We start from the raw sequence: 11,963 nt of genomic DNA on the forward strand, positions 1-11,963 counted from the left end.
TAAATAAAGATGTTTTTACATGTTTTTTCTTTTGTTAAAACATCTTTGAGTTTTTACAGTTTTCAAACACTAATCTTTTATATTTGTTTAAGCTCTTTATAAAAATATTATTGTTGCATTTATTATGAAAATAAAACAAGTCATATAACACTGGTGTGACATCATTTCAATCAGTCAAGAAACAGCTTTTCAATGCTTAAACTTCGCTTTATTTTGTTAAAATTGTAAACTTCCAAACAATGTCGGCAGCGTAGCGGGTTTGGGGTGTGGCTTGTACCCAATTCTTTCATTGATTAGCTCCGCCCTCGACGCCGCCATAGAGGACGATGCTGAGGCCGAGGCTCCGCCTCCATTAATGTCGACATTGATGACAGAAGCTCCGCCTCCTCCTGACTCCGCCTCCTCCCGCTGACGCTTCCTGGTCTAAAACAAAATTTAAAATTTTATGGAACTTTTTTTCAGTGTAAAGATAAGTTGAACTCACCACAGCAACGCAGATTTGGTAATGTGAAGAATACTCAGGGAACCTAATAGTGCTACTGATATGGACACTTGATTACTAGTAACATTACTTACTGGTTAGCATGAATATATTATACATTCAAACCTCAAGCTCCTTCTTGACGCTCTCAAATTCTTCAGTGTCGTCGATCTTCAGCTCCAGACGAGTCGGTTTTCTCCTTAACATCTTTTGATTCTGTTTCTTTTATCATACAGACAAAAATATCAAGATCACTGGGTTTGAATCAGGAGTTTCACTTCTTAACATTTTGTCTTCTTGGTTTTTGAGTCGGGTTTCTCTTTAACATCTTTTATTTTACTACTACATTAAAGTACCAATGTCAAAGTCTGCATTACTGTCAATTCTGCCACATGTGGAGCACATACAGAGAAACGAAATTTCGTTACTCTGACACCCCATTTTACTGTCACTGTCTTTACATCTAAAACGATTGATCATTTTAATCTGTTGTACAAAAATCTGGCTAGCTCTGTGTTCCTAAATTTGCTTGTCCTGTGCGTTTCCCTTGAGGTTTTCGCACAAATGTATTGAATTGTAGTAATGTCAGAGCTGTAGCATTGTTGTCAGAACATTTACCAGCAGCTGGACTTTTGCTGCTTTTGCGAATAAAGCATTTTTAAAGCGTTTTCATCACAGTCAATGTCTCTGTGGGTATTAAATTTAGACAAAATACATAAAACTTAATACGGGTCAGTCAAAAATGTAAAGTGATTGGAAAGTCAATCATAAACAGGACTGCGCCTGAGACTGCAGGCGTCTAGGGGGCGGACTCTTGTGCTGCATCGCTCTTTAGAAATAAATTACAGAAAATGAAGCGACTAATCCATTAATTAATCAATTAATCTTCCACAGCCGCTACTGGAACTCAGATTGACTGTTTTGGTTTTTACGTAAATGACAGAAACAGTTAATTGATTATCAGGCTAGGTAGAAATTGAGATCAATCTTCTATTGACCAGCTTCGGTTCAGTTAAATATAAAACCGGGAGTTTTGGTTCCGTTTGACTTTCAGTCTGATCGGTAAACAGAAGCTAAGCTAACCGGCTAACGTCTACAAGCAGCGATTTAAACCGGAAACAAGTAAGTTACACCTGAGGGAAGTTACCTGGCCTAGCACTCAGTGAGCAGTCAGGCTACACCTGTTGAAGTTACCTGACATACGGAGTCGCTTGTTTTTCCCGGTTTTGCCTTCGCTTATACTTGTTTGCTTTGTCGACCGGAAAAACAATCTTTGATCCGGAAAGTGGTGACATATCTACATCCGGGTCACGGTGCTAAGAGACGACGTTGGTCAGTCGGTTTGTCGTTAGCGGTAAGTCTGTGAAAATTAAAAATGTTAAATGTAGGTTTAGTAAACAGTTTCACAGCCATTGGTCATATCTGTCGTGTACCTGCCCAAGTGTGACGTTGTGTGGCGATGGATAAGTCGCTGCTTGTAAGCTAATGCTAATAACGTGTTTCACCGCGTTTTGTTCCCATTTTTCAGCAACTTTCCCTGATAAAATCGAGAAAAACCTTGTTTTTTCTATTTGTTCATGGGCAAACCGTGTGGTTTTCAGATAAGACCGGAACTAATCTCTGATCTGAAGCTGAGTTTCTGAAGCTAAATGTTTTTTTTTTTTCTAAATGATCTGATAGTGGTGGAAAATGTTCAAGGAGATATCAGCAGGTGTGAAAGAATCTGTTTTATTGCCAAGGATGTTGGACACAAGGAATTTGACATAGTGGCTCTCAATGTTTTTTTCAACAATGAGCACACATAATTGGGGTCTCCTGTGCTGATTGACCAGGTGCTGGATATGGTTCTCCCTAGCCTCAGCTGCCGCCTCCGGTCAGTCAGAAAACTGGTTATTCACTGGCAGGGCTGGCACAGTGAGCTGGGTGAGTTTGGACTGGAGGATGTCTGGAATGATGGTGTTGAATGCCAAGGTGAAGTCCACAAACAGGATCCAAGCATAGATTCCTAGGGAGTCAAGGTGGTGCAAGACATAATTGTTAAAATTCCCTAAGACAATGAGCAGGGAGTCTGGGTGTTTCTGTTCCTTCCGTGTGATTTGGTAGGACAGGTGTAACGCTGCACTAACACAGCCCTGAGGTTGGATGTAAACACCAACCAGAATGAATGAAGAAAACTCCTGCTGTGAATAAAATGGTTTGCAGATTATGGAAAGAGCTTCCAAGTCTGTGTTACATATTTTCCCCTACACTGTGACACTTTTACAAGAACCTTTGCGTATGTAGAAGCAGATTTCCCCTCCTCTCATTTTCCCAGTTAACTCTGTTTGGTCCACTCTGTAGAGATGGAAGCTTGGCAGCTGTAGACTACTGTCTCAGTGGAACACAGAGCAGCAGAAGGTCAGGGATCAGAATAAGTCTGGTTAACAAAGCACAAGAGAGCACACAAGTGAAACTGAACTGTAGTTTATTTTATTTCCTAAGAATCATTAAGTATGGAAGTAATTTTTTTTTCTTTTGGTGTCATAATCGTGATTAGACATGGCCAAATTTTCTTTTTTTTTTGAGAAAAATTAGCTTCCATACTTGTTTCTGGTATGTGAATGAAGTTTTCCTCATTCATTGTTACTCAAAGAATTTAGTTTTTTATTTCAGTGCTTGGCTATTTTTTTTTTTTTTTTTATAGGGCTGCACCTATCAATCATTTTTGGAGTTGAGTATTTTACCGAGTATGTCAACGATTACTCGAGTAATCGGATAAAATTGACTTTTGCATTTTTAAACAATAATACTACCGTGTTGTCATCTTATTTAAGTTTTAAACGATCCCAAACTTTGGACATTTTTTGCCTTTTACGGACGGTTTCACTCTCTGCCATAGTGCGGACTTTTGATACGGAAATGCCTTATGAGACAGTGATTATGGTCCGTGTGGAACAATGATCTCTATGCGTAGCAGGTCCAATAACGCAATTTACCTCGACAATTTTTTGTAATTGATTTATTCGAGTATTTGGTGCAGTATTTTATGTTTTCAACTTTTTCATTTAAAATATATTTTCTTATATTTTTTATATACTGTTGCTGCCATTTCAGCATCTCATTTTGACAGTGAACGTCTAATTTCTACAAGATTGTTTTCACATTAAAATATTTTTCATAGTATTGTGAAATTCGTTTGGTATTACAAAATACAATGTTATGCTTTTTATATTAATTTATTAGATATATGAAATTTATGTTGCTATTTTACAAGACCAGTGGATCAGAACAAAAGTTTTATTTAATATTTTAAATAAAGACATTTTTTCATTTTCTGGGATGATTCAGTTTATTGTATTTTAAGCTGAATGTTTCTTTGATAATAAGACGTGTGTGTGGGGTTTTCCCAGCAGCCTCTGGGTGACAGCAGCAGCAGAACAACTAATTTGCAATGTCGGATGATGAGGATGCGGCTCCGGCCGTGAAGAAGAGTCGTGTTTACTATGGCAGCCTAGAAGAGAAAGAACGAGAGCGTCTGAGCTCAGATATAGTGAGTGGCACAGCGACAGGAAGTGATGCGGTGAAGGCAGGGATTGAGGCGGGAAACATCAACATCTCCTCAGGTGGGTCACAAATAGTGCAGTTCAGGTGTGTGTAAAGGTGTGAGTGTGACTCTTTCTCATGATGCCCTGCAGGGGAAACTCTCGAGATTGAGGACCGGGTCAGTGAACGCCAGCAGGAAGCACTCGCTGAGTTTGAGCGGCGGCGACGAGCACGGCAAATCACAGTTTCTACCGATGATGCTGAAGTGAAAGCGGGCCTCCGGGCGCTTGGAGAACCAATCACATTGTTCGGAGAGGGACCAGCTGACCGCCGGGAGAGGTGGGATAACAGATTGAGGTTTTCTAGCTGCAACTTCATTTCAGAGAATAAGATTTTAATCATGAAACAAGAAAATAAACTTGAAGAACAAGGAATAAAGGCAGAAATAAATAAAATAAGCTCTTGATGCTTTATTTATAGGTGCAAACAATTTCAGCAGGATTGCTGAGAGATTAAATGAGTTTCTGAGCTGTGTTTTAGAAGAAAAGCTCATATTAACGTCGCTAATAACTAAAAAATCAGCCCTTTCCCACAATATGCTGCATGTTTGGCTTCTGCATTCATCATGTGTGTAATGTTCAGTGTATTGAATTTCAGGTAATAGAGGGGTTCTTCACTGTTTAGGGCAGACTTTGGGATTGGGAATCTTCAACTGTGTATTCTGTTTGTTCAACAAGTGTTTGATAAAAAGCATGTACTCATTCCATTATTGTTGGATTTTGTTGCTTGTGCTGAGCGTTGTCCTCGTTTCTTCTCCACTGTTGCTGCGACTTTCCTCTTGGAGATCGAACTGACATCACAGTGAGCTTTACTTCTGTCGTCGTCACTTGTAATAAAATAAGTTGAAAATAACTTGGAGCTGCTAAAATTTCTCCACCTCCTTTGTATAACCCCCTGTTCGCCCAGCGAGAGGCCAGTGCAATGTTGATGTGAAGTCTCATGAATACATTAGAGGATGGTATTGGACCTGATATTAGGATCAGTGCATCCCTGTAAAAATAATTAAAATTTAGAATGTTTTTAATAAATGTTTAAATGTGATCGTATATTATTAGGTTATGGTATTGTTATTAAAATTATTTATTTATAATTTCTGTATTTGTGTTCAGACTGCGAGGTATCTTGTCTGTCGTTGGTCCTGACGCTCTGAAGAAATCCAGGAAAGATGAAGAGAGAGCTAAGAGGTCACAGGATGAGGTCAGTACACAGAGAAATACACAAGTTCATAGAGAAATCAATACACAGCTACAAAAAATCTGAACTAATATATGCGGATGAATAAACTGGTTTATTGTTCCAGTATAAACTCTTTTGGACAGTATAGTTAAACAGGTTTTAGAAAAGCATTGTTCTAAAAATGAAGAAATAAGCCAGTTCAAACAAAAAACTACACATATAAACTGCAAAATACAGTAAACACAAGTAAAACTCTAAAAGTTACACTCCTCTGACCGATCACAGTGCCAGCAGACGTGGTACCATGAAGGCTCCACCTCCTTGAAGGACTCCCGCCTCTGGTTGGCCAGATACTCTCTTCCTCGGTGAGTCAGCAACAAAGTGACCAATAAGAGAAAAAGGTGGACCAGATGAACCTAAGGAGATCTCAGTCTGTCTGGGTGTGAGGATGCTTCTGACCATCCAGCAGACACAAGAAGTGAAACGCAGCGTTTTTGCACTTATGTAGTCAGGCCAAACCTGCAAAGCCCATCTGTTGACAGATATGCCGACTTTAAAGAGGAACAGGGTAGCGATTAGTGAATGTGATAGAAAACATTTACCAAAAGTGTGAGACAGGTGAACTTTTTTGCACCATCAGGGTTTGACGAGGAAATTAAGGACAACTGTCTAATTTAACTTTTTAGCTTGTGATTAACATAATTCAGTCTGGTTGCCTCTTTATACATTATCCACAGCACTTTCACAATATTTTGTCTTTATTTTTTCGTAAGTTTCATGTTCTGTCATCTGTAAATCCATTACTTTTTCCTGATGGTTTAGTTTATTCCGTGGCATCGTTTCAGAAGTGGTATTGAGATATTTAGGCAGGTATTGGTATTTGGTATCTTAGCAAGACCTCTTGCAGAAGGTAAGTCTTTCTAGTCTTTTAAACCGCTCTTTCTGCAGATCCTATCATAGTTCGGAGAGGGATAAAGTCTGAAAGATAAAGTTTACTATATATTTATTTTGTGAAAGGAAATATTTATCAACAGAGTCTGCCTCCAGAGTGTGTGTGTTCGTGTCTGGACTTGTGTTGAGAAAACCAACTGAGTCTTTGAAATATAGCTTCCTTTTTCCTTTTCTATGGCAATAACCATCAACATAACCAACAGAAGACTGACTAACATGGAATATAGAAACAAGGCACAAATTAACAATTAAAATGGTTAAATAAGTAGCTACCTACTGATTAGCTTTATAGCTACAGTGTTTGAGTTTAAACCAGCACTGTGTTACCCTGATTGGCCAATCAGGGCGATGAGGCGTCTGGAAGCTGCACGTGCTCAGAGGGATATTGCTGAGGCAACTAGGACGATTCGGCAGCAGGAGCTGCACAAGAGCTTGAGGGTGAGAAAATAATTAATTGGATTTTTTTTAAAAGCACATATTCAGTAAAATATTTCAACAAATGAGAAACAAAACAAGAAGTCATGTTACTTTTTTCTTGTGTATATGAACTGAAAAGTTTTACTTCTCTTCTCCAGAACCTGAACAACTTCTGCAGCCAAATCGGTGATGATCGACCCATCAGCTTCTGCCATTTCAGCCCTGACTCCAAAATGCTGGCCACAGCCTCCTGGTAAAAAGCTCTGCCCACTCTAGCATTAGCATTAGCTCAGCACTACCACTCAAAAGTTTGGACCCACCTCGATCTCTTTTCAGTTTTTATTGAAATTTAAGCAGTTGAATGTATCAGTGTAGGCCTAATCTAAAATTAAACATGGAACAAAAAAACAATTTGGCATAAAAAAACATCGTGGAAAAATGTTGAACAACAAAATTCAATCAGTGTTTGACTCGCAAAGTAGCCGCCTTTTGCAGATGCACTTATGCTCATTAATTTAAAGACCCCTGCCTGTCACCATTTGAGAAATATTGGCTATTTTTTGCAAAAGACAAGTGAACCTGTGTCTGCCTTTAAAATCACAGTGGCAACAGCAATAATTAAAGATACTATCTGACCCCTTTCCTTGTGAAGAAGGGTTTTAAGTTTTCTGCATGTCCATTTATAGCTTTTAAAAATGGAAGATATTTCTCAAATGTTACCAGACGGGGGTATTTAAATTAACTGTATAAAAACCAAACATACTTCTGTCTACAACAGACATCACATGTAGTTGGGAAAGTTCTTCCCAACACTGTTGCAGAAGTTCCCACAAATGTGTTGCACTTGTTGTTTTGCTTTCACTCTTCTGTCCGGTTTGTTGTCCCAAACCAGCTTGATGGGGTTTAAGTCTGGAGACTGAGCTGTTGTGGCTTTGGTTCTCTCTGACTTCTTCCTGTCAGTTAGTCCAGTGTCCAAGGTTTTTTGGAAGGTAGAGTAAACTGTCCTCACTGGGCACCTTGGCTTTCTTTGCAGTTTCATTAAAGGAAAGACCTCTACTTATAAGGGTTCTGATGCTGTGTTTGTCCGGCCTTTTTCTGGCCATTATAAGAAAAGTATATGACTTGCTGCAGATCAGTACTATCCAAATTGTGCTTCAGACGGTGTTGAAGACGGTGTCCAGCACTGCTTTTATACAGACAGAGGGAAATCAAAAACTTTGGGACACCTGTAGGAATTGTTAGCATCAGTTTTCAAGGTTTAATTTATTTCCATTGCTGCAAAAAAGCTTGACGTTGTTAACCCATTACTTCTTCCCTGGGAAAGACCTTTTCGTACATCTGAAAAGTACATTAGTTTTTGGTAACCTAAACTCGGTAGCAGACTCTTTGTGCATGCTTATATCTCTCCTTCTCTGATCATCCAGCTGCAAATGTACTTGTGTCCCCAAATTTTGAACTTAGGGGGACACAAACACAGCCATCAGATGTTGTTCAGAGCTTTGGTGTTTGTTTGCAGGCTCCCAAAACCAATCCATATACCACTGTCAATGCTGAATAACAAGCATGGCCAACAGTTTATTTTTCTCTGTACTTGCTGTAAGCCAGTTCTAGTTTGTGTAGGTAGCATCTTGAAAATGCTTTACATAGCCAATTCCCACCTGTTTTAGCCCATCCAAATTTCGTGTTGGTCTCCTTTCAGTTTTTTTTTTTTTTTTCCCCTCATAACTTCATCCCAAAGCAATTAAGCTACTATAGCTGAGCACATACTAGTCGGTACTCTTTTACTCCTTTAAACTCAAGCTAACACACTAGCAATGCTAGTAAACGTTCACAGGCCAATTGACATGCTCGCCTTATCTCCTGGTCATACAACAGCAACTGAAAATATGTGTGTTGATTGGTTGATAATGATGACATCACCTGGGGCCGGCTAAAATCCCCTGGCAGACATCAAGAGTTACAAGTCACTCTGTTTGCCCAATATATATTGCATGAGAGACAGCCTGGGCAGAATAAGTCTTGGGTATATTCTTACTTAACAAAGTAAAAATTAAATTCTTCAAGTATCTTCTGCTCTGCACAATTGATGTTGAAACAATGTGAATCCGTTGGCTGCCATCATGCATTTTGTAACCTCTGGTTGACAGTTTATCACTACCTTGCAGAATCTGACTGGTAATCCAACCTGTTAATTTATTGAAATGCACTGTTTTTTTTAAAAAAAAAGTATAACTAATTAAAAACAAACTGATCAGAAAACGATCATTTGTATAAAAATTGGTGTGGTTATATCGACAGAAAATGAAAGAAATCAGCTTTGGTAAAAATTATTTTGGTTAGTTTGGCTCATGCCCCATCTTTGACCTATACTGCAACCAGCCACTAGGGGGCGATCAACTGGTGGTGGCTTTGCATCTGGGAGCTCTCACATCAGACAGAATATAGTTTTTAGGATCCTATTACCGGACTGTGTAAATGTGATGTGGCACAGATAATGCTAACATGCTAACATCCCCGACAGGAGTGGCCTGTGTAAGCTGTGGTCCATCCCTGAATGTAACCTGATTCGTACGCTCAGAGGTGGGCAGAACTTCCCACGTTTTATAATTAACTTTTATTTTAGTTATCACAAGGTTTAATTTTATTGTTTTGTGCTTATACAGTTTGTTTGTCCTAATTTTTATTAATTTTACATTTTAATTGTAATTCTTAAAGGTCCAGTGTGTACGATTTAGCACAAATGGAATATAGTATTAATGATACCTATCAACACCTTCAGCTGCAGCTTCACCTCTTGATGCCCCTAAATCTTACACACTGCACATTTAATTATATTTAAATTGTGGAAAATATTTAATATATTTTATACATAGGTTGTGTTAATCTTAAAAACATCAGCTGACTGAAAGTATAAAGCTTGTATATTAATAAAGATCTGTAATGTTAACATGTTCTTTATAACTGAGACTGTCCCTGTTTTATGATTGGACGAAGGACACAACACCAACGTAGGTGCAGTTGTCTTCCGTCCGCAGGCTGGGCTCTCTCTCGACCAATCAGATGTCAGTCTGGCTTCATGTGCTGCCGATGGATCTGTGAAACTGTGGAACCTAGAGAGGTAGGGTACAAGGTGGAATGAGTAGAGAATGTAAAGACCTGAATAATAAAGTATTCTTGTTTTTTACCTGGCTGCCTTGCCGACCTGTCTCTCTCTGGTTGCCATAGTGATGAGCCGGTGGCAGACATCGAGGGCCACAGTGAGCGAGTGTCCCGGGTGTCCTGGCATCCTTCGGGCAGGTTCCTGGGAACAACTTGGTAAACTGATTTCAAACCATCAGCATTAGTGTTTCTGTGTACTTGTATTATTAAATATTAATACACGGTACATATACTGGTCTATGCATAGTTATGACAACTCGTGGCGTTTGTGGGATCTGGAGGTTCAAGAGGAAATCCTTCATCAGGAAGGGCACAGTAAAGGAGTCCATGACCTGCACTTTCACCCTGATGGATCTCTGGCTGCCACTGGGTAAAGTACTCTCTGTGCTACAGGCTTTACTACATGCTCTACTGCATTCTGTAGACATTGGTTTTCTAGTATCTGGCAATAACAATAGTAGTACTACAGTAACATTTAAATGTATGAGTTCCACTAAAGTAAAATCCTGCTTTTCTGTGGCTGTAACCTCTGTCTGTAAATCAGTCATCTTTCTCTAACCATCATCTCTCTCTTACCATGCCCCTCCCTGCTCTTGCCCGATCAGAGGACTGGATGCATTTGGCAGGGTGTGGGACCTACGGACAGGACGCTGTGTTGTTTTTCTGGAGGGACACCTGAAGGAGATCTATAGCCTGCACTTCTCCCCCAATGGGTCAGCCAGTCAGTCGAGCATGTTCAACACAACCAGAGGAGAGCGGTTACAAATATAAAGCGAAGCAGAGCAGTTTAACCAAACAGCCAATGACATGAGCAGAGTGACAAGATATTAAGTAAAATTATCTATAATTTCAGTTTTATCTACTTTTTTGTTTGAGTCGGTCCACTTTTTTTTAACATGTTCATTTCATGCAGTCGAAATACCACAAAAAATACTAGTAATACTACTAATTAGTAATTGTTAATTAGTTATTTAACAAGCTTGTTTTATTTTCTGCACATTAGCAAGTAACGTGGTTTCAAAAGGCAGTGTCGTGTTTTTTTTTTTTTTTGATGACACAAGATGAATCTGAATATTTTTAATATTTGCTTTTGTTCGATTTTCTCAGGTATCACTTGGCAACAGGAAGTGGTGATAACACCTGCAAAGTTTGGGAGCTGAGAAACAGGAAGTGTCTGTACACAGTTCCTGCCCACCAGAACCTGTTGTCTGCTGTCCGCTTCCAACGTAAACACACACCTTTGTCGTTGAAAACAAATCTTTATTTTATTTTATTTTACTCATTTCATAATTTTTGTGTTTGTTTTTGCTGTTATTTACTATTTTTTGTTTTATTATCAGTTTGTTTTATATTTTTATTTGAATGCATTGTATTTTTTTTTCTTTTTTTGCCTGGATTTTCTTTTTGCTTATCTCACTTATTCAGTTTTTTATCTCTTTCAATTTTACTTTTATTCTTTTAAACTTTCTTCCAACTTTTTATAATTTATGTGTTCCCAGTTTGTGTTTCTAGCCTAATTTCCTGTTTGTTGCTTATAGCAACAGATGGTCACTTCCTGTTGACTGGAGCCTATGACAACACAGCAAAGGTTTGGAGTCATCCGGGTTGGACGCCCCTGAAGACGCTGGCTGGACATGAGGGAAAGGTACAACGGCTGATTGGGCCATTCAGACACTGATGCTAATTGGTGGAAATAGTTTGTGTTTTAATGTGTCACATCTGTTTTCACTTTCAGGTGATGGGCGTCGACGTTTCACCTGATGGGAAACTGATTGCCACCAGCTCCTATGACAGAACCTTCAAGCTCTGGTTGTCTGAGTGATGTCACCATGATGGCAGTAGTATTTTTTTAAGTGACTAATGTTTCAGTGTTTGTTTTTCATAAAATAAAAGTTGACATTATTTTCACTAAAATCCTGTAATTTCAAATTTTCTTCAAAACATTTACAGAAACAAATAAAGAAATGACAAGAAAATGAGTGTTATATTAGCTCAATAATTGTCATAATTGTGGGTTCACTGAAACTTGACTTGGAAAAAAAATATAGATATATAAGGCAAAAGCAAATATATAAAGCAAAAGGAAACTTATTACGTTTTATAAATTCTGTTTGATTATTGTCTGAGGTTTTAAGGTACAAGCGACCAAATGTTAGTTATGTTAGGAAGCAGAAAGCCCTGGCTGACCCAAGCTCTA

General features: G+C 38.7%; 2 protein-coding genes across 7 annotated transcripts; one reads left to right on the top strand and one right to left on the bottom strand.

The window, feature by feature from the left end:
* Positions 1–186: 186 nt before the first annotated feature.
* Positions 187–1,788, bottom strand: cdc26 (cell division cycle 26 homolog). 2 transcript variants are annotated; one of them, XM_026297318.2, is made up of 3 exons: positions 1,676–1,788; positions 608–703; positions 187–423 (listed from the first exon to the last, which is right to left on the bottom strand). In XM_026297318.2, exons 2-3 carry the CDS (start codon positions 686–688, stop codon positions 217–219), a joined length of 288 nt encoding a protein of 95 aa, XP_026153103.1. In that variant the 5' UTR covers positions 689–703; positions 1,676–1,788; the 3' UTR covers positions 187–216. The 2 variants fall into 2 exon arrangements, with proteins under 2 accessions (XP_026153103.1, XP_026153104.1); XM_026297319.1 differs by having other exon boundaries at positions 1,629–1,761.
* Positions 1,724–11,751, top strand: prpf4 (pre-mRNA splicing tri-snRNP complex factor PRPF4). Of its 5 annotated transcripts, none has more exons than XM_026297317.2 (16): positions 1,813–1,835; positions 2,314–2,404; positions 3,874–4,083; positions 4,156–4,342; positions 5,173–5,260; positions 5,525–5,604; positions 6,535–6,628; positions 6,766–6,860; positions 9,129–9,187; positions 9,602–9,725; positions 9,833–9,922; positions 10,014–10,136; positions 10,372–10,479; positions 10,874–10,992; positions 11,305–11,411; positions 11,502–11,751. In XM_026297317.2, exons 3-16 carry the CDS (start codon positions 3,912–3,914, stop codon positions 11,586–11,588), a joined length of 1,533 nt encoding a protein of 510 aa, XP_026153102.1. In that variant the 5' UTR covers positions 1,813–1,835; positions 2,314–2,404; positions 3,874–3,911; the 3' UTR covers positions 11,589–11,751. The 5 variants fall into 5 exon arrangements, 4 of the variants coding, with proteins under 4 accessions (XP_026153098.1, XP_026153099.1, XP_026153102.1 ...); XM_026297315.1 differs by having other exon boundaries at positions 1,817–1,835; positions 3,871–4,083; XM_026297313.2 differs by lacking the exon at positions 2,314–2,404 and having other exon boundaries at positions 1,724–1,835.
* The last annotated feature ends 212 nt before the right edge of the window (positions 11,752–11,963 follow it).

This window comes from Mastacembelus armatus, chromosome 12, assembly GCF_900324485.2.
Source record: "Mastacembelus armatus chromosome 12, fMasArm1.2, whole genome shotgun sequence".
Classification (NCBI taxonomy): Eukaryota; Metazoa; Chordata; class Actinopteri; order Synbranchiformes; family Mastacembelidae; genus Mastacembelus; species Mastacembelus armatus.

What these genes read in the sequence shown, in the direction of transcription:
- cdc26 (XM_026297318.2), bottom strand. Translation starts at nt 688, where the DNA reads ATGTTAAGGAGAAAACCGACTCGTCTGGAGCTGAAGATCGACGACACT. An exon ending in GCGTCAAGAAGGAGCTTGAG is followed by an intron (nt 424 to 607) that starts GTTTGAATGTAT and finishes ATTTTGTTTTAG; the next exon opens with ACCAGGAAGCGTCAGCGGGA.
- prpf4 (XM_026297313.2), top strand. Translation starts at nt 3,912, where the DNA reads ATGTCGGATGATGAGGATGCGGCTCCGGCCGTGAAGAAGAGTCGTGTT. An exon ending in CTAAGAGGTCACAGGATGAG is followed by an intron (nt 5,261 to 5,524) that starts GTCAGTACACAG and finishes GACCGATCACAG; the next exon opens with TGCCAGCAGACGTGGTACCA. An exon ending in AGCTGCACAAGAGCTTGAGG is followed by an intron (nt 6,629 to 6,765) that starts GTGAGAAAATAA and finishes TCTCTTCTCCAG; the next exon opens with AACCTGAACAACTTCTGCAG.